The sequence below is a fragment of the Aphidius gifuensis genome, linkage group LG6 (assembly GCF_014905175.1).
Source record: "Aphidius gifuensis isolate YNYX2018 linkage group LG6, ASM1490517v1, whole genome shotgun sequence".
Lineage (NCBI taxonomy): Eukaryota > Metazoa > Arthropoda > Insecta > Hymenoptera > Braconidae > Aphidius > Aphidius gifuensis.
In genome coordinates, this window is record NC_057793.1 from 14,040,566 (window position 1) to 14,062,090 (window position 21,525).

General features: G+C 29.9%; 2 protein-coding genes across 3 annotated transcripts; one reads left to right on the plus strand and one right to left on the minus strand.

Annotated features, from left to right (window-relative positions):
- Positions 1 to 5,356: 5,356 nt before the first annotated feature.
- LOC122859561 (ras-related protein Rab-7a) lies at positions 5,357 to 21,525 on the plus strand. 2 transcript variants are annotated; one of them, XM_044163225.1, is made up of 5 exons: positions 5,357 to 5,610; positions 14,553 to 14,753; positions 14,826 to 15,044; positions 15,127 to 15,264; positions 21,143 to 21,525. In XM_044163225.1, exons 2-5 carry the CDS (start codon positions 14,574 to 14,576, stop codon positions 21,227 to 21,229), a joined length of 624 nt encoding a protein of 207 aa, XP_044019160.1. In that variant the 5' UTR covers positions 5,357 to 5,610; positions 14,553 to 14,573; the 3' UTR covers positions 21,230 to 21,525. The 2 variants fall into 2 exon arrangements, with proteins under 2 accessions (XP_044019160.1, XP_044019161.1); XM_044163226.1 differs by lacking the exon at positions 5,357 to 5,610 and adding an exon at positions 5,859 to 6,414.
- On the minus strand, positions 18,566 to 21,135 carry LOC122859558. Its single transcript, XM_044163222.1, has 5 exons — positions 20,790 to 21,135; positions 20,543 to 20,631; positions 19,593 to 20,457; positions 19,327 to 19,522; positions 18,566 to 19,214 (listed from the first exon to the last, which is right to left on the minus strand). Exons 3-5 carry the CDS (start codon positions 20,087 to 20,089, stop codon positions 19,185 to 19,187), a joined length of 723 nt encoding a protein of 240 aa, XP_044019157.1. The 5' UTR covers positions 20,090 to 20,457; positions 20,543 to 20,631; positions 20,790 to 21,135; the 3' UTR covers positions 18,566 to 19,184.

The window sequence follows — 21,525 nt, forward strand, 5'->3', positions numbered from 1 at the left end:
TTCACAAGCGCCGTGAGTGGTGAAAAAAAGCCCTAAATTGTAATGCCCTGTGAAGTAGACTGCTGAATACGGGCAGTGTTGGGTAAATGGTCGATTTTTGGGTTTAATATCGGTATGAAAGTATAAAAGTATGAAACTCAGGAACGCCCCCTATGGCATCAAAATTGTCTACCATACCAGCATAAAACTCTCGAATGTCAAATTTTTTGTTGATATATTAATAGATGTATTACAGAATAAACAAATAATATGAACAATATTTGATTATAAAAACAACAACAGTAATGTATTTCAATTTATTAAAACAGATAATAAGCTATTGACAAATGGCTAAGAAACGGATGTAGCTTCCCTGTTAATTTCTAAAGAATTAATTCAGCCAAAGTAATTAACATCCTTTCCTTAGCTACCATTTTTCCCATAGCTTTTTATTTATTTAAATAAATAAATGGTCATAGGAAAAATGGTAGCTAAGGAAAGGATGTTGCCTGCATGTTAATTTCTTTGGAAAAATTAATCTCGCATAAATTAACATGTGGCAACTTCCTTTCCTTAGCTACCACTTTTCCTATGACCATTTATTTTGTTAAATTAATAAAAAGCTATGCGCAAAATATTAGCTAAGGAAAGGATTTTGCCTGCATGTTTATTTCTTTGGCGAAATTAATTTCGTATAAATTAACATGTGACAACTTCCTTTCCTTAGCTACGATTTTTCCTATGACCATTTATTAATTTAATCAAATAAAAAGCTATGGGAAAAATATAAGCTAAGGAACGGATGTTGCCTGCATGTTTATTTCTTTGGCAAATTTCATTTCGTATAAATTAACATGTGACAACTTCCTTTCCTTAGCTACCATTTTCCCTATAGCTTTTTATTTATTCAAATTAATAAAAAGCTATGGGAAATTTCTTTGGCTAAATTAATATTTTATGAATTAACATGTAAACAACATTCTGTCCATAGACATTTTTCCAATAGGTTTTTACATAAATAAATAAATAAAAATCTATGGAAAAAAAACTAAGGAAGGGTGTTACGTCTTGGTATTAAAATAATTTATAATTAATAAATAAAATAATAATTTAATAGATTTAACACATGGAGATACCGAGTCAGCAAATAACATCTTTCTTTTTTTTATTTTCTAAAATTATTTTTATGCTTTTTAATCAAAATCATCATTTTACTTGTTTCTCACAATATTATAAATTTTTATTTAAAATCATTTTATGAACACATTTCAAAGTCACCTTTGCAACTCGAGATCTTACATCCGTTAAAATTATTAAATTATTATTAACAAAATGTTTAAGCAAATTAATAAATGCTGACTACCATGGGAACCCTTAAATCCGATTGGTTCAACTATGGTACCACTTTTCATCCCTACCTAATAATTAAATTTTTATGGGAATAATTTTATTTTTAATATTAAAGAGCGTCACTCTTGCGACAACTTTCGTTCTATTCAAATCATTGAAACTAAATTAAAAATTCAAAATTAAGATTAAAATTAAATCAATTACATCTGATAAAAATTGAATAAAATCAATTGAACTTTTACGTTTTAAATAAATAACATTTTTCGAGTGAATTTAAACTAATTAATTCTTGTGATAAATTATTATTTCCTGTGTTATTTAACCTTCCCTAATCCTATATAAAAATTATTGACTGTGACATTTCTCCGGGGTGTTGTTTTCTGTGCTTCGAGTTTAATTTACCATTTGGATTATTCGAGACTACAAACATCAACAGGCGACCATCCAGATTGACACGCTCTCAACAATTGTTTCGGATTATTCTTACATCAAGGTACATCTACAATCATACACATTCCCTCCTAACCCGTTACCCTGTAGGGAATAACAAAATAAGAGGATTTTTAATTTTAACGTGAAATACCAAGTTGATTTATATTATTTATTCTATGATTATTTGGTTATTTAATTTTGATTTTACATATTCTTTCTTTTTCTTGTTATTTCATAGTTAAATTTTAATTTTTCAACTTGGTACGTAACAAAGGGTGTTGCCACATGTTGATTTATAAAGAATTAATTGAGCCAAAGAAATGAACAGGTAAGCCACATCCTTTCCTTAGACATTTGTCAATAGCTTTTAATATATTCAATAGATTTATTACTACTGACAAATGTCTGAGAAAAGGATGAAGATTATTACTATTATGCTATAATTAAAGGAATGATATTCTTAAATTTAAATTATGAGCAATTAAAAATGGTGTGTGACGTAATATACGAAAATTCCTACAGATGGCGTTGCTAACGTGGTATGAAAGTATGAAACCTCCGCGGTATAATACCAGTATTATACCGAGGTTTACGACCGGTATGATACTGCGGTATTATACAAACACAACACTGAATACGGGTGCAGCACCAGCAGTCCAATTTACAGGGCATTACAATTTAGGGCTTTTTTCCTCCACTGGCGGCGCTTGTGGAGCTTTTGTATGTAAAATCTATATGAACAAAATTTTACAAGCGCCATCAGCGGCAAAAAAAAGCCCTAAATTGTAAAAAATTTGCCCTGTGAATTGGACTGCCGCAGTCCAATTCACAGGGCAAAATAAATTTTACACTTTAGGGCCTTTTTTTCCGATGGCGGCGCTTGAAAAACTTCTTGTCAAACCTCTATGCCAAGGTCCCTAGATGAGTTACTGGATTTAGACAGGTCATCCGAAGCTAGAATTTGGGACGCCATATTGGGGATCAGTAGTTGTGTGCATGCGTATATGTACACAAGGTAGGTACGTATGCATGCGTGGACCATATATATAATACTTTAGTATTATATATAATGCGTGGACAGTCACACACATTCACACATGTTTATCAATGTTTATATTTGACATTGTCTGACGTTGAATTGAATTTAATTTGTTAATTATAGATACTTGTATATTGGGAATCATTCTAGGGACCTTGCTCTATGCTAAATGTAATTCATGACTAGAGAGCTCATTTTTTCCATATATGTAATACTATGGATATGTAATATTAGTAATACATATATGATTTTTTTTGTGTTACGTTGGAGTTCACATCGATCATATACGACTATTTATAAACAACAAAGGTGTGCTTAATCTGTCATTGTACTTGGTTTATCATGTGTTTGCTATTGTTGGAGCGCACTTGAATAATGTAGAAGAACATGAAGAAGAAGATAAACATAGAATATTACGTATTTATAATACGAGAAGAAATAATATGATTAGTAAAGTATCCAATTCATTTGATACGTACGTTAGATGACAGAACTTTATTTAAATTATTTTAGGGAACTTACAATTTACAAAATAATGCGATGAAACAAATTATAAATTGTCCGTCTACAAAAGGAAAAAAATTCATAAATATCCTAATAATGATAGGTTACCAAAACAAGTTTTTTTTCGAAGATCATATTAATATTGCTTTCTCTTATACTAATTCATCATTTTTTCCAAATTTTATTTTCAAGCTTGAGTCAGTATGGCTCTAATCGCTCCAATTATTTACAATAGACATACATATGTCATAACTCATAAAGTCATAATCATATACATACATATGATCGATGTGAACTCCAACGTAACACAAAAAAAATGAGCTCTCTAGTCATGAATTACATTGTCATGAAAAAAGCCCTAAATTGTAATGCCCTGTGAATTGGACTGCTGTGAATTGGACTGCCGTATTTACGGGGCAAAATTGTTCTCATTAGGGTTTTTTTTTCCGCTGATAGCGCTTGACAAAATTTTTTTTATATAGATTTCACATAGAAAAGCTCCACAAACGCCACCATCGGAAAAAAAACGCCCTAATGAGAACATCCTCTGAATACGGCACCCGTATTCACAGGGCATTACAATTTAGGGCTTTTTTCATCCACCGGTGACGCTCGTGGAGCTTTTATATGTAAAATCTATATAAAAAAAAATTTATAAGCGCCATCAGTGGCAAAAAAAAGCTCTAAATTGTATAAAATTTGCCCTGTTAATACGGGTGCGGGTGCTGGAAAAAAGATAGTTCCATCAGCACCCGTATTCACGGGGCAAATCGTTCTCATTAGGGCTTTTTTTTGCCGCTGATGGCGCTAGTAAAAATTTCTTTCATATAGATTTTACATACAAAAGCTTCACAAGCGCCGTGAATGGTGAAAAAAAGCCCTAAATTGTAATGCCTTGTGAATTGGACTGCAGTGTTGGGTAGGTATGATACCGGTGTATCATACAGTAGTATCATACACTGTATCATACAGTATGATACATCTCCATTATCATTCGCCATGTATCATTAGAGTGAGTCAGTGTTGGGTAAGAAAGATACCTTGGTATCTTACATGTAAGATACCATGTAAGATACCGTTTCTTACATCATCGGTTTCATACATCGGGGTATCTTACTTTGCGTTCCTAGCGCCTCCTACGAATAAAAGTGGAACCTTCGTGCTACAATTTTTTTTTATCCGATAAATACATGTAATTCATTTATTAAATAAATAAAAATTCCAAAAACAAGCAGTAGCTAAGGAAAAGATGTAGCTAAGGAATTAATGTTGCTTAAAAAAGAATTTCTTTGGCAACTGTAATTCCTTAGCTACTATTTTTCCTTGGGATTTTTATTTATTTAAAAAATTAGTTATTTAGAATTAAAGCAACATTAATTCCTTAAAACATAATTTTTTGGCAACATTCATTTCTTAGCTACATCTTTTTCTTAGCTACTGCTTTTCCTTGGACATTTGTATCATTAAAAAATAAATTTACATGTATTTTATTTATGAAAAAAATCAAAAAGGTCCAAGGAAAAGCAGTAGCTAAGGAAAAGATGTAGCTAAGGAATTAAGGTTGCCGAAGAATTATATTTTAAGCAACATTATTTCCTTGAAACATAATTTTTTGGCAACCTTAATTCCTTAGCTACATCCTTTTCTTAGCTACTGCTTTTTCTTGGACATTTGTATTATTTAAAAATAAATTTACATGTATTTTTTGGACATTTTTATTTTTAAAAAATAAAATGACACGTATATTATGTATTTACTATAAATAGAAAATGTCCGAGGAAAAGCAGTAGCTATGATGGAAAGAATTAATTAATAAAAAATTATGTTTCAAGCAACATTAATTCCTTAATGTTTTCCTTGATATTATATATATTTATATAACAAATAAATTACATGTACCAATATATATCGAGCAATAAGAACTAATTGTCGAGTCGACAGTCAATAAGAATGTTCAAAATGGCGTCAGAGGTATCTTACAGTTTCTTACAGTATCTTACTGTAAGTGTATGAAACCTCAAAAATCGACCATTTACCCATCACTGCCCCGATATTACCCATCATTGGTTGGCACCTCTGTACGCCATTTTCATTGTCGTGCCCCGTACGGTCAATACATCGAATCTAATAGCCTACACCAAACTATTTAGTGCTGTAATTCTATCAAGTTTGAAAGTCAATTAATGAATTATTGTGTTACTAGCCCTTGAATGAAACTTTTACACTTAAGATCATAATATTTTAATCCGTCAGTCGAAGTGGATACATTGTAGCCAAATTGTGCGCATCATTTGGTGTGTTGACAGGTTTGTTATCTTTGAGTTAGTCCATTTAACTGTTTATTCAACCTATTAATTTGATGATACCTATCATTATATTTTTTATTCTCATCCATTTAATTTATATGTAAAGGCATAAAATATATATGTTCAAAATTTTCTTTCTAAATTAGTAGTGCTAATTACACTATATTCTGCCATCAAAACGATTAAAGCACAGATTTTGAGTCGAAAAATTATTATAAGACTACTTGCGCTGAGAATTAGTTCAATCGGAGAAAGAAGTCACAAGTTGATTAAACCTATGAGTAGGTTCATTGAATGTGGTCACAGCAAGTTGTCTAGCATCTACAAAGTTTGACGGTGTCCAAAAAATATTGTTGTTTTCCTCTTCTAAGGACTGGATTGGTTCAAACCCTGAACAATTTTTTTCTACGATTATTTTTAAATCAGCTCACCGATTCATTGTTTTTTTTTTTTCGTTTAATTAACGCGTGGACAAATGTTCTTCTAATTTCGCTTTATCCGTTTTACAGATCTGTGAGTATTATAATATTTCGATTCGGGTAGTTTTCAAGCTCATTAAAAGGTGGTTCCACTAAGCAAGTTTTCGATCCAAGTTTGGCCCAAGTGCGTGGTTACAAATGAGTCACGTTTACTCTCGACAAGTTGTCAAGTTGTTTCTGATTATACCAACCTTCGTAAAAAAGTCATTTTTATATTTTCAATCTACCACTTATTGGTTAGTTTTTTTTGAATATTAATACTGTTGAAAGGTTATAGAAAAAATATTGCCAGTTAAATACTGATATAGTACACTGAGAGAAAAAGGTAATATTTCTTATCGTTACTTTCTTATAAAAATTACTGTGTTGCATGGTATACGTCGGAGATCTTTCAGGTTTGACATATAGTATCATGTAAGCACCAATTTTTAGTGTTTACACCGATAAATTTTTATTTGTTTTTCTGGTTATGTTAACTAAGAATGACTGTGCTAAGCACAGTCATTTTTACTCCGTATAAACCAAAATATAACATCAAAACAAAAATCCTTAATTTTCGTATACAAAAGTGACTTATTTTTCCCTTATTGAATAAACAAAACATGCGAAATTAAAAAGTATAAATAAAAAAAATCAGGTGGTTATTTGTGGCTAATTTTTTTATCCATACTTTTTATTTCACATGTTTTGCCGTAAAAATAAAGAGGTAGCTATGGATAGTTTTTTTTTTTTTAAATAAAACTTCAATATAGTGTAAAAAACATAGGTTTTTAATTTTTTCCACCCCCTAGTACCACCCGAGGAGGCTTCAAAAAACTATTAAATGCGTATTTTATAACTGTTTTTCAATTGCAATGAAAAAGAAGAGTCAGCTATAAGTAGTTCAAGTTCAGTTTTCCATCCCCAAGTGTTATTTAGAGGGTGTTAAAAAATCAATAAGCATTTCTTTCATGCTTTAAAGTATTTAATAACAAAATTTCATTACTTTGACTTGATTTTTCTGAAATTTTCATGAGCGGGGCCCCGCTACTCTATTCGTCCCTAATTAGGCAGCCAAAGTGGCCGCCCTCTTCACCCCCGTTCACATGACTGACAGAACTGATGTGGTGGAAATTATAGAAATATCATCGATATATTATTTAACTCGTTACATGGTTCTTGTTACAAACAATGAGTTTTTTGAAGGAAACAATTTTCTGTTTGATACATTGTGAAAAAAAAATTCTGTAAAATAGAACTTATTGTCTAGGATAAAAAAATATTTAAAAGAAGTAAAAAACAGTTTTCTTGGAGAAAAAATATGTCTTATTGAAAAAAAAAAAAATTCTCGATTATATATTTTTTAGGTTCAATTTGAGTATTATAAACATCAAATACAGTGAAAAAAGATTTATTTTAAACAACTCATATATTTCAATTGGAGAAATTGAATTAGTTTTTGTTTTTCTTATTCCATAAATATATTCTTCTTGAAAAAAAACAAAAGCGTCTCAATTTCAGACACTTTTGTCTTGCTTTGTAACAGATTCGGTTTCGTTGAAAACAAAAGTGTCTAAATTTTAGACACTATTACGTTTCGCTTTTTCACATAATTACATTCCTTTTTTATGAACAATATTGCCTCTAATCAAAACTTAATTTTATTCTTTCAAGACTTTATTTGCTGAATGAAAAGGAATGTTAGTATGACTCAACACGTATAAAGATATTTAAAAAATTTTTTTAATTGTGTGAAAAAAAAATCATTTATTGTTATTATGTTTCTTATTTTATTGTCTACGTAAATGCTACTTATCCTGAAAAAACTTAATTCTATTTTTGTTGTCTTAACCGGGACTCGATCCGACTAATCTTCTAATTGCTAAACGCATATCTTGACCCATGTGGCCATTGAACGATTTGAATTTTGAGAGTTTTTTTTTAGTTTTATTTTACAGAATTTTTTGTCTTAACTTCAACAAAAAATTTTCACAGTGTACTGAATTTATTTTTAAATCAAACAAATAAAATATTTACTCCTTAAGAAAAAAAAGCAGTCATGTCATGGCGTCGCATTCTGCGTGCGCATCCAAATTAGAACTTGGTGTTTCATTTTTCAAACTTAGCGCCTTCTTTTTGAATTTACGGGAATCTGATTGGGGTATCAGAAGGTCACGTGCATGTCGTATAAATTGATATAGGTGGCGCTAATTGCATATACATATGTATGTGTGTGTTGACATATGTGATTATAACAATATTTTATATCTGTCAAAAAATATTAATGCCCATAACCTTCAAATGATTTACCAATATTTAATTCAATTGTTATAAATAAAAGAGTAGTTAATGTGTTATAAATAAAAAAATAACGAAAAAAATACATCCAAACACAAAAAAAAAAAAGATAGATTCATTTTTAAATAAGGCAAGTATTGTTAATTAAAATTTTGGAGTAATCAGATTTTTTTATTCAATCATTATTGAAGTACGAAACCTGCATTCATTGGTTTGAATAAACTCACAATATTCTTTTCAAGAAGAAAAAAAAAAATTATTGTACAATATTTGTAAATAAATGTTAACAATATTGTTCGAGGTGACATGCAATCGTTAATTAACAATTTTTCATATCATTTTCCACTGAAGTACGATTTCTGCTATTATCAGCCAACGTTTTTTTCTCGAAAGATAAAAAAAGAATTATTTAAAAGGATTATTCTATTATTTTGAGGTGTCATGTAATTTTTTATTAACAATTCTATGGTGCCTCAAAAAATAAATGTTATTAAATGATTTGTTTTACGCTTAAAGGAAAAGTCATGGGTTAATTTGTATTAATAATAAGAATTTGTCCTTCAATGAAAAAGAATAGAAAAAAATTGTTTGACGAAAATTGATTATTATAACAATTGCATGGCACCTCGGATAATAAATAATGATAGATAATTTTTTTCTTTATTCTCGAAAAAAAAGTCATGAGCTTATTTGAATCAATGAAAGCAGGATTCGTACTTTAATCATACTTAAAAAAAAATAGTTTACTCGACGATAGATGAAAAAACAATTGTTGATTTGTCATTTTTGATGAGAAAGACGTGAGCTAAAAAATTTTAATTTACAATCTATGTTATTGTTTTTGAGGTGTAACTTTTTATTTTATTGATACAAGTTGTAGCTTTTTCCTGGTGGAAATATTACTCCTGCATTACTCCGACATGAGATTGATGCCGGAGTAATTTCGTCGGCATGAAATTAGTACCGGCAAAATTATTTCGGCATGAGATCAATGAAGGAGATAAAAATCCAGCATTGATCTCATGCCAGAGTAATTTCTCAAAAAATGGACCGAAAACGGAGTAATGCCGGAGAAATATTTCCACCAGAATTGCTCTTTTCTTTGAAATAGATAGGAAATAAATAGAAAAAGGATTCATCATTTAAAGCACCATGCCTCTGTATATTGTGTAAACATTTTTTGGAGTAACTTTTTTTTTTTTTTTTTTTTTGTCGTTATTCTTCAGATGAATAATTCCGATGTTAATAGCACAAATTAATACAAAATAATTCTGATCATTTAGCAACTTTTTTATGATTCCGAGTCAATTTGAAAAAAAATTAACCTGTCCTCCACCTTTTAATAACGTGTAAATAAAATAATTGTTGACATTATTAAAAATTAGTACAAATCAAATAAGACTTCCGTATCCGCGAGCTGGGCTTAAGCATTCTATTAGGCATCGTCAAATATTATTTATAAATGAATTTTTTCTCCAATTAAAAATTTTATTGTTTTTTTTTCGTTAATAACACCACATGATGACGTGTCATTAGAATTTAGCATATAGCATAGAAACAACTCAGGCGGCCGCTTGCGGCCGGCGAGAGGCGCTAGTATCTAAAATGAAAAAGTTAAAAAAATTTATTTTATTTGTTGTAAATTATTTATTACAACTAAGTCATGACCGCGCTTCGCGCGGGTTTCTTTGTGAGTTTTCTTTTAACCAAAAATTATAGTCAAAAATAATACTGAAAATAATGATACACAAAATTAATTCAATTCATTAATATTCAAAGAAATTGAAAAAACTAGAAAAAAAACCTACTACCTCGAGAATTCAACAACTGATGATAGCTGAATGGGACAGGAGCGAATAAGCGGTCTCTGGGAGCCAAGGTTTTCTGATGACTGAATTTTAGAAAATTTTACATTTCATGATTTTCAAATATGTTTGAAATCATATGATCCCAAATCGCGTTAGTACCCCCGACATCATGAGAATAAAATTTTTAAATGGTAGCCACTAATGTTTGAGTCGAAAAAAAAAAACTGAAATCGATAAAATCATAAAATCGGTGGTTTTGATAATTTTTGCACTCCTTTCGACTGATCAAAATATCCTTAGAGAATTCCTTGATCGCGTTTATGCCCCCCGAGAAACCTAAAACTATGGTGTTCACAACTGGCAGTCACGAATGTTTGAGCAGCGTTGCCACATGAGGCACAAATTTGCCTTTCGAGGCACATTTCTATGAACGGACGCACCCGAATTCAGTGCCGTGGCCCCCGTGGCGAAATAATGTAGATATTGATTGTGTGGTTACAATTATAGCTGAGTAAAAAATCTAGCTAAGTAAAATAATCTAGATATCTAAATTTTTTTTTTTTATGACTTAGTTTTTTTTGTAAAGTTTAATTTTTTTTTCTAAGTCCATTGTTTTCAACATGGCAAAACTAGACGAAACTAGTCGAAAAATAAAAATGACAACGGACGGTCATGGAGACCAGTATGGACGATAAGTCACGTCCCTCACCGTGGGGGCCACGGCACTGAATTCGGATATTCCCCTATTTTTATATGGAGCTGAAACTAGCGCCCGACAGTTCCGCGCCCACTTATAGTTAGCGAAATAGAGTATAGACTATATAAATGAGAAGCGCGTGGATTTTTTTTTTTTGTTTATGGTGTTGTCTTGGCCAAGGGAAATTGTTTGAAAAAAATTTATATACATCATAATTTAGAGAATAAAAAAGTTTATGGTGTTGTCTTGGCCGAGGGAATTTGTTTAAAAAAAATTTATATATACCATAATCTAGAGAATAAAAAAAGCTACAAGAAAACCACCATAAACATGGGGATCTAAGATTTATTATGGTGGAAATAGACCACGCGCCCAGAAAAACGTAAAAATTAAATTGAAAAAAATAACAAAATATTTTCTGGGCGCGCGGTTCATTTCCACCATAATAAATCTTAGATCCCTATGTTTATGGTAGTTTTCTTGTAGCTTTTTTTATTCTCTAAATTATAGTATATATAAATTTTTTTTAACTAGATTCCCTTGGCCAAGACAACGCCATAAATAAAAACGATAATTACCAGTAATTTTTGTTTTTTTGTTTATGGTTAAATTTGTCTTGCCGAATAAAATTTATATATACCATATATTTAGGGGAATAAAGCATAAACATGGGGATCTAAAATTTATTATGGTGGAAATAGACCACGCGCCCAGAAAAACGTAAAATAAAACTGAAAAAAATTACAAAATATTTTCTGGGCGCGTGGTCTATTTTCACCATAATAAATTTTAGATCCCCATGTTTATGGTGGTTTTCTTGTAGCTTTTTTTATTCTCTAAATTATGGTATATATAAATTTTTTTTAAACAAATTCCCTCGGCCAAGACAACACCATAAACAAAAAAAAAAACAAAATAACTTGGTTACTTTAATTATTTTTTCGTTTTTTTTTTTTGTTTATGGCGTTGTCTTGGGCAAGGGAATCTAGTTTAAAAAAATTTATATACATCATTATTTAAAGGATAAAAAAAGCTACAAGAAAACCACCATAAACATGGGGATCTAAGATTTATTATGGTGGAAATAGACCGCGCGCCCAGAAAAACGTAAAAATAAAATTGAAAAAAATAACAAAATATTTTCTGGGCGCGCAGTCCATTTCCACCATAATAAATCTTAGATCCCCATGTTTATGGTGGTTTTTTTATAGCTTTTTTTATTCTCTAAATTATGGTATATTTAAATTTTTTTAAAACAAATTCCCTCGGCCAAGACAACACCATAAACAAAAAAAAAAAATCCACGCGCTTCTCATTTATATAGTCTATACTCTATTTCGCTAACTATAAGTGGGCGCGGAACTGTCGGGCGCTAGTTTCAGCTCCATTATTTTTATATGCTTTCAAAACATTTTAGATCCAAAACATTTTAGAATTTTTTTTTTTTCAATGCGGTAAGAACTGCCTTCTTGCTTTGAATAACCTCAAAATTCGAATTTATTATTTTATGATGTTTATGTTTTATTTTTATTATGTTTATGTTATGGATATTATGTTTCGGAATGGAAGTATTCTTTTCCCTGTTCCAAGCATTGAGTACAACTTAAGAAACTCTTTCTAAAATATTCATTGTATAATACAATTTTAATTAGTGTTGATTGCCATTGAAATTAATTATTAGGGTTTGCCTATAGGAATCGATGCAGCCAAAGAAATTATGTGGTAAGCAATATTATTCATTAATTTTTTAGCTTCATCTTTTCCTCAGCTGCTGCTCTTCCTTGGTATTTTGATTTAATTAACAAATATAAAATAAATGCAATTTATTTTAATAAATAAAAATACCAAGGAAAAGCAGTAGCTAAGAAAAAGATGAAGCTATAAAATTAATGTAGCCAAAGAAATTAAATAGTGAGCTGCATCAATTCCTTAGCTCCATTCTATATAAGATTTCCTGGGCCAGTGGCTTGCACTTTCAATTTATCCCGCAAATTACAATTTTGCCTACGTCACAACTTTTTTTTATTTTAATTTGTTAAAGTAAAATAAAGGCTTTTATGTAATTTTTTCTTATTTTTTTCTTAAAATATAACGGTAAAGCTGTAACTCAGGGATAAATGTGTTCTTAGGAAAAGGCTAAGCACAATTTTTATAGCAAATATTCACAATGTGAATAAAATTACTTAGAAATTAAATCATTAACTAATTAAATTATTAAATGAAATAATATTATATCGCATTAAATAATGAATAATTATCTATTATTATATCAAATTAAATTACTTAGCAATTAAATTATTAATTAATTCAATTATCAAATGAAATAATATTATATCGCTTGAAATAATAAATAATTATTTATTATTGTATCAGTAAATTAAATAAACTTTTGAATATAAAGAAAATATGGTATCGCCATCTAGTGTTGAATTTTCAAAACTAAGTCGAGGCACATCTATCTGCCAAGAGGCACATTTCCCCCTGCCTAGGAGGCACATTCTCAGTTTACGCTCTGGCAACACTGTGTTTGAGTCCCCTGGTAGAGAAATCTCTCTGGATCTCTCCGAATTTTGTACGGATTTCTCCAGATTTTTACGTCATTGAGACCTCCTAAGTTCTTTCGAACATTGTCTGGATTTTTTGAAAAAATATTTCCTGATAATTTTTCCTATGTAAACTCTTATTTCTCGTTTTTTCATTCATTTTTCCATTCTTTTCCCGTTGGGTTTTTTTAGCGGAAATTTCAGAAAAAATCCGGAGATATTATAAAAATAATCTGAAAAAATCAGGAGAGGTTTTTTCCACCACGGTCAAAACAAAAACCGAAATCAAGAAAATCATGAAATCCACGGTTCTAACCCTTTTCTCTCTCCTTTTGACATATTTAAATATCCTCAAGAAATTCCTGAATTACGTTTGTACCCCATGAAAATGATATTTAAAACTGACAGCCACGAATGTTCAAAACGAAAAGAAAATCGTAATCGAGAAAATCATGAATTCCGCGGTTTTAACCTTTTTCTAACCCTTTACGACCGTTTTAAAGATTTACAAAACTAAAACTAAAAAAATCTATAAATAATATTACTCTATCACGTTTTAAAAATCAACAACTAACGACAGCTTATAATTAACCGAAAATAAGAAAAACAAAAATTTAAAAAAAATAAATGAAAAAATTAATTTTTCAATAACAGAAACTAACATATCAATGAATAAAAACATCCTAATAACTCAAATAATTAACTGAACAGAAAGGAAAAAAAAAATCTAAAAAAGTAATTCTCAAAAGCTTAATCTAAAAAACTAAATTAACATCATTAAGAAATTTATACGAATTGACCGCTAACAAAATGAAAAATAACAAACTAAAAAAATAAAGACAAAATAAAAAAATCACTATATTTCAGCTAACTTTACAATAATCCAAAAATATGATAACAAAATAAAAACCTTTCAGTGTGAAGTTAGCTGAAATAAAGTGATTTTTTTATAAAGGATGTCAAGTAAACTACAGTCGGAAATTATGATAATTTTTTTTTCACGCTAACTAACCAAAAGATGGGGCTTAACAACTTCCGGTATGGAGAAAAAAAGCGAGAGCAATAAGAAATTAAAATTTCCTAAAAATGTACGATTATTTTTATTATCACCTAACAAAAATTTTGAATTTTTTTTTAGAAAACATTATCAACGTTAAAAATGTCATCGCGAAAAAAAGTTCTGCTCAAAGTCATTATTCTTGGAGACTCTGGTGTAGGCAAAACCTCACTTATGAACCAGTACGTTAATAAAAAATTTAGCAATCAATATAAAGCTACAATTGGAGCGGACTTTTTAACAAAAGAAGTTATGGTTGATGATAGAATGGTTACCATGCAGGTAATATTAACTTATCACATAGAACAGAGATGGATATTTTGTTTAATATTTATATATTTTTCTATAAATTAGATTTGGGATACTGCAGGACAAGAACGATTCCAAAGTCTGGGAGTTGCTTTCTATAGGGGAGCTGACTGTTGCGTTCTCGTATTCGACGTTGCTGCGCCTGCTTCATTTAAGTCATTGGACTCATGGCGAGATGAATTTTTAATTCAGGCATCACCAAGAGATCCTGATAATTTTCCTTTTGTGGTGCTGGGTAACAAAGTTGATCTTGAAAATAGAGCTGTTAGTTATTTCTATGATTTCTATTGACAAGCTCCATCAAATGACACTACGTTTAACACAGATAATTTTCGTTTTGTTTTAGGTTTCAAGTAAGAGAGCCCAGCAGTGGTGCCAGTCGAAAAATAACATTCCTTACTTTGAAACAAGTGCGAAAGAAGCTATTAATGTTGAACAAGCGTTCCAAACGATAGCAAAAAATGCCTTAGCTCAGGAAAGTGAGGTGAAAATATATTTTGATTATTCTTTATTTATTTTGATATAGTTATTCATTTTATAAATTATGAGGGAATAGTATCTCTCAGAGAGTGTGCTCTCAACGAATTTGGAGGGGCAAGCACGAGCCTTATAGACGGTAAGCTGATGGCAAAAAAACTAGACTCAACCGTATACGAAAAGAACTTGTCAAAAGGTAGTCCTTGGGACCTAGGACACGTTGTACATACCCTCAAGCAGTTTTTTGGTCGCCCGTCCACAGGTAAGCCAGGTAAAAAATCGAGAAAAAAGATAAAAACTTCCCACTACTCTATTTTTTTCGCGCCCCTCTGTAATCCCCATGCCGCTCAGCCCCCGCATTGCTCTACAATTCAATTTAATTTTTAATAATTTTTTTAACCCCTTTAGCTATTTTTTTTTTGCTTGAGATTTTTTTTTTTTATATTTAAAATACATTAAAAAAAAATACCCTAGCTCGCCAATCAGTTATAATGTCTCTTGTATATCGTGTTTTTTGCAATTTTCAAAAATTAATATCTCGGCGGGGCTACAATTAATTTGCTTGAGAGTTTAAAATTAAGTTAATATAATAAAATTAAAAGTATTTAAACAAAAAATTATGTAATTATAAGGAGTCTAAATAATCGATTTTTTACCTGGCTTACCTGTGGACGGGTGACCAAAAAACTGCTTGAGGGTATGTGCAACGTGTTCTAAGTCCCAAGGACTACCATTTGACAAGTTCTTTCCATATACGGTTGAGTCTAGTTTTTTTGCCATCAGCTTACGGACTATTAGCGAGTGTTTTCCCCTCCAAATGAGTTGTGAGCGGGCTCTCTGATTGGGCACATGTAACGAATTGTATTTTATGTTACAAGGGCAGTGGGAATAATGTGTGAATTTCCAAAGCGTAAGAGGGGTAGTGCGCTTTTTGGAAATTCACACATTATTCCCACTGCCCTTGTAACATAATAGTATATTTCGTTATAAGTGCCCACTCAGAGAGTGTGCTCTCAACGAATTTGGAGGGGCAAGCACGAGCCTTGGCGAGTGTTTCCCCTCCAAATGAGTTGTGAGCGGGCTCTCTGATTGGGCACATGTAACGAACCATATTTTATGTTACTAGGGACAGTGGTAATAATGTGTGAATTTCCAAAAAGCGCACTACCCCTCTTACGCTTTGGAAATTCACACATTATTCCCACTGCCCTTGTAACATAAAATAAATTTTTGAATGATATCAATAAAAAATTTTGCTTGAAAGAACGCAACGCGCTCGAGAAACGATGAAACAAATGTGTTCAACTTTCATGTAAATAAACTGCGCAAAAAATAATTTCTTAGGTTGTTTTGGTATTTTTAAATTTCTATTGGTCATTTTTTCGTTCGACATTAATATAAGTTTTGATTGTTTCGTGACTCCCGCCAAAAGTGTAATCACATACAGCTTATCTGCACGTGTTCTTTATTGTGTTATATCAATATCTCAAGTAATAATAGTAATAGTAACATCGATTACATCTAATGGGTATCGTTTTTTTTTTTTTGTTTTTTGAGTGAGTAGTCCAAGATATTAGAAAAGTAACTCGATAAATAATGATATAATCGAAAAAAAAGTTTTATTTTGGATTTATAACAACTTTTCTCGATCAGTTTCGAATGAGACATTAGACAATTGAGATTCTGGATGCAATAACAAGTCGAGCGCTCGAAGACAAGAAAACGCTATGTTGCTGTGGGTGAAAAATAAGAAAAATATTATTGCATCCGGACCCTCAATTCTTGACCAGTTATCCATTTTCTGGCTTTTCCATGTCAAGTACCATGACCAGGTTTTGTATCTATAAGGCCTGATTCGCTTCTGTCTGAATCTGACTTGAATGTTTAATTGGGTTAGCGTTTTGATTTTCGGTGACTATAATTCATGGAGGTGTATAAGGAAGGTAATCTCCTATGTTAAAGCATAGGCTGTTGGTGAAGCTCACGGAATGGAGCAAGTCAGTACCTTTTTTTGCCGATGGTGGCGCTTTTACTACAACAGTTCTATGGTCACATGGTATTTTTGTTTACATTTTTGGCACTCTCATAATAATACATGACAATGTGACACATCAAAGTATATGCCCGGGAAAAACGGTTTGTATACAACCATATACAATCATATACAACCATATATGATTGTATACAAACTCATACAGTTGTATATCGCCATTTTCTGTATACAAATTTATAAAGTTGTATACAGTTGTATACAACCATATATGGAATTTATAGATCAAATTCAAGAATGGTTGTATACAAACATAGATAGTTGTATACAAGTTTATATGCGGTGACTTTCAAAAATTTATTAATATCATAAAAAAAAAAAAATTTATAATTATTTAAACAATTTAATCTTTTTGTTTATATATTTAATGATTTATTTGACAGAAAAAATTACACCATAAATACTTGACTTTAACGGGACTTGAACACGGTATCTTCTAGTTGAAACTCCAGAGCCTTACTTACCTAACCACGGCAGCTACAATTGAAAATTAGGAAAATTTGTTCTACTTAAATATTCATTATAATCATAGCAATCCAAGGATCAACTAACACTCGGCCGATATATGAATTTCATTTGTTTCGTATACCCCGGAATGTATTGTCATAATTTATGAAAAAAATTTTTTATCCCTGAAATTTTCGTTTCGTAAAAAAAATAAGTAGCTGTTATATATAATTAAACAAACACCCTTCCAATATTAAATACATAATAGCGGTTCTTAATATATTTTTATATATACAAGGAAAGAATGAAAAAAAATCAGTCTTAGTGACCCGAATAAAAATCGATGAATGGCAAGTCATAGGTTGGTCAGTCTTCAATGTGCTACTGAGTTGTAAAATTGTATATAATTTTAAAAATGTCCATATATGTTTGTATATAACCATATATAATTGTATACAAGATAAATGAAGTAAGCTACCAAGTTGTATAGTTGTATATGATTTTATAAATTTATATATAAACATATATAAATATATGCAGTTGTATATGTCCATATATGTTTGTATATAACCATATATGATTGTATACAAGATTAATAAACTAAGCTACCAAGTTGTATGGTTGTATATGATTGTATATAGTTGTACATAGTTGTATATGATTGTATATGGTTGTATATAATTGTATATGGTTGTATATAGTTGTATATGGTTGTATATAGTTGTATATGGTTGTATATAGTTGTATATGGTTGTATATGGTTGTATATAGTTGTATATAGTTGTATATGGTTGTATATAGTTGTATAAACCTATATACAAGTTTATATGATTGTGTAAACTTATATACAAGTTTATATGATTGTATAAACTTATATACAAGTTTATATGATTGTATAAACTTATATACAACTGTATAAGGTTGTATACAAAGTCACTAAAATAATCAGCTTTCCATATACATCTATATACGATTGTATATGTTTGTATATGATTGTATATGGTTGTATATGGTTGTATATGGTTGTATATGGTTGTATATGGTTGTATACAAACCGTTTTTCCCGGGTGATCATTAAAAAATTAAAATTACCGGTGCTTACATTTAATTTTTTTTTATTTAGTTTGAATGAATCATTACATTATTTTTGCTGTCTAAAAATATTAACACCTACTATAATTTTGCTATTTTCGTATACATTTGAGTTTTGTCTCTATTTGATGATAAATAAATATCGTTGTAACGATGACAAAGTGTATTCATACGAAAAATTATAAAAAAGCTTAAAATTTGAGATCTCAGGTCATGTTTATCACAGCCAATTTTAGGAAATTTAGTATCTTCTATGGCATTAAAAATATGAGACAACAAATCAGTAGTTAAATTTTCTTCATACACAGTATGAAGTATTAAGTTTTCAGCTGTAGCTATTATTTTATACAAATTATTAGTGATTCAATCTAAACGGAAAATAATAACGTAAGGATGTTAATGAAAATAATTATAAATAATACTGGATAATTTTCATAATTCATGATAATAATATTAGCAACAATAATAATTTAATGGTACCTTTTGCTTAAATCGCTTCACCTTCTGTTGCAAGATCTTTTTTTTTAAGACTTTTTTTACTGTAGTAGTTGGTGGAGGTTTTCGCCATTTCTGTGATTCCATCTTTATATTGCATTTCATGCATCTCAAAGTTGGTCGACCTATACTCTGTCTGTTACATGAAGCAATGGCTTCACAAACTGTATCAGAAATAAATCTAAAACATAAAAAAAAATTTTATTCGTATACGGTAAAAAATTAATTATATTTAAATTAAATTTATTTACCTTGGAGAATTTTTTAAAGTGACACAAAGATTCCAATTATAAACTGTTGTTAAATAATCAACAACTTCTTTTATTTTTTCAAAATTATGATGCAAATAATCTTCATGTACTTGAATAAACTCCATTAAAACTCGAGAACTTAAATTATCATATATTTCCACTCGACGCAATATATTGTCAATTGAAATCGATACAAAAATTACTTTTTTTTTATCAGGGGCTACAGTATGAGCCCAGTTGCAATTTCCAGGATATTTTATATTATTCAGGTTATTGAGTAGAGTATCAAAAGTAAATGGCACTTTACAAAAATTGTGTTCAGTTGGTAGTTCTTCAATTTCCATGTCTTCATGGTCTACAGTCTGAGTTGACGCATGTATCATATGTAATGATGATTTAGTTGGTACATGAACATTACATTGCATTGGTACATATAATTCATACTCATCTGATACATGAACATCAGAGTCATTTTGTTCATGAACATTACATTGCATTGGTACATAAAATTCATGCTCATCTGGTACATTAACACCAGGTTTAATTGATACATGAACATAAGGATTAATTGGTGCATCAACGATAGATTCATTTGGTACTTCATCATTTGCTTTTATTGCCTCGTTATCACCCTTAAATATTGTATTATCTGAAGTTGAACAGACGTCTGAAGATATAGGGACAGCCTTAGGTTTCAATCGTTTTTTACTACGAGGATATATCCACGTTTCTGAAGGTAATTTTGAGTAAACTGTGACATTATATCACTTGGATGAAAATGTTTTTCACAAATCAAACTTGATACACTCAGGGAATTCCTTAGCTTTGGGAGATTTGATTTCCAAGCATCAAAAAGTTTAGGATCCTTAAATTGTTAAGAAAATACAAATTAGTATGAAAAACAATATATATATATAGGTATATAAATATATATTTCATTAAAATATTACCTTTGGTACAGAAAAAATAGAAATACCATTTTTATTTCCCTTTAATGTTTGACATTCGGAAACAATACATTTTTGTACCATTTTTCGTGCTAAAAAAAGGACACCAGTGATAATAAAATAATTTTAAATATCAGTTATAACTGTAATTAATAATATTCGAATATTTTTAAGATTAAAGCTACATAAACAAAAGGATTGACATATCCATACTTATATCTTATTATAAAAAAAATAAGAACTAACTTACTTTTAAATGCAGACTTATTGATAGTTTTATCAATTTATTATATTATGATCATAGTTTAAATCGTCACATTAATTAATAACAATTAATAAATAATTATCTTTTGACTTGTCACATTATCATGAAAAAATATAAACAAAAATACCATGTGACCATAGAACTGTTGTAGCAAAAGCGTCATCACCGGCAAAAAAACGTACTGACTTGCTCCATTCTGTGAGCTTCAGTAAATTTCGAGAGATTACCCTCCTTATACACCTCCATGCTATAATTACATTTTATTTTATGGTTATGATATCTTACAACTTTTTTGTTGATATAGAGAAAAAATAGAAATAAATTAATTTCTTTTTCAGGTGGAACTTTATAACGAATTCCCAGACCAAATAAAACTTAACAATCAGCAAGGAACATCGGCAAAAAGTGACTCATGTACCTGCTAACAATATTGAGCTGGTTCCTATTAATTATATATTCACATACAAATAATCATGTGTGGTACGAAAAAAAGATATTAGATGCTTCGACAATCTTTTGTCAAAAGTTGGTTGATAAAAAATTGACATCGTGTTGAATGATTTCAATATAACATTTGTTATTAAAATAAAACATCATAAATAAATTAAAAGAAAATAATTTAAAAAAATTTATTCACAGTCAAGTGAAAAGTTGATTTCGATGTAGCCTAAGATTTTATTGTAAAAGTAACATAATGAATAAAATAAAGTTCAGTAAGTTA

Coding starts and splice junctions, on each gene's coding strand:
- LOC122859558 (XM_044163222.1), bottom strand. CDS start 20,089: ATGCAATGTAATGTTCATGAACAAAATGACTCTGATGTTCATGTATCA. Junction 19,523..19,592: donor ACTTTAAAAAATTCTCCAAG/GTAAATAAATTT, acceptor TTTATGTTTTAG/ATTTATTTCTGATACAGTTT. Junction 19,215..19,326: donor TGAAGCGATTTAAGCAAAAG/GTACCATTAAAT, acceptor TTTTCCGTTTAG/ATTGAATCACTAATAATTTG.
- LOC122859561 (XM_044163225.1), top strand. CDS start 14,574: ATGTCATCGCGAAAAAAAGTTCTGCTCAAAGTCATTATTCTTGGAGAC. Junction 14,754..14,825: donor ATAGAATGGTTACCATGCAG/GTAATATTAACT, acceptor TCTATAAATTAG/ATTTGGGATACTGCAGGACA. Junction 15,265..21,142: donor CCTTAGCTCAGGAAAGTGAG/GTGAAAATATAT, acceptor TTTCTTTTTCAG/GTGGAACTTTATAACGAATT.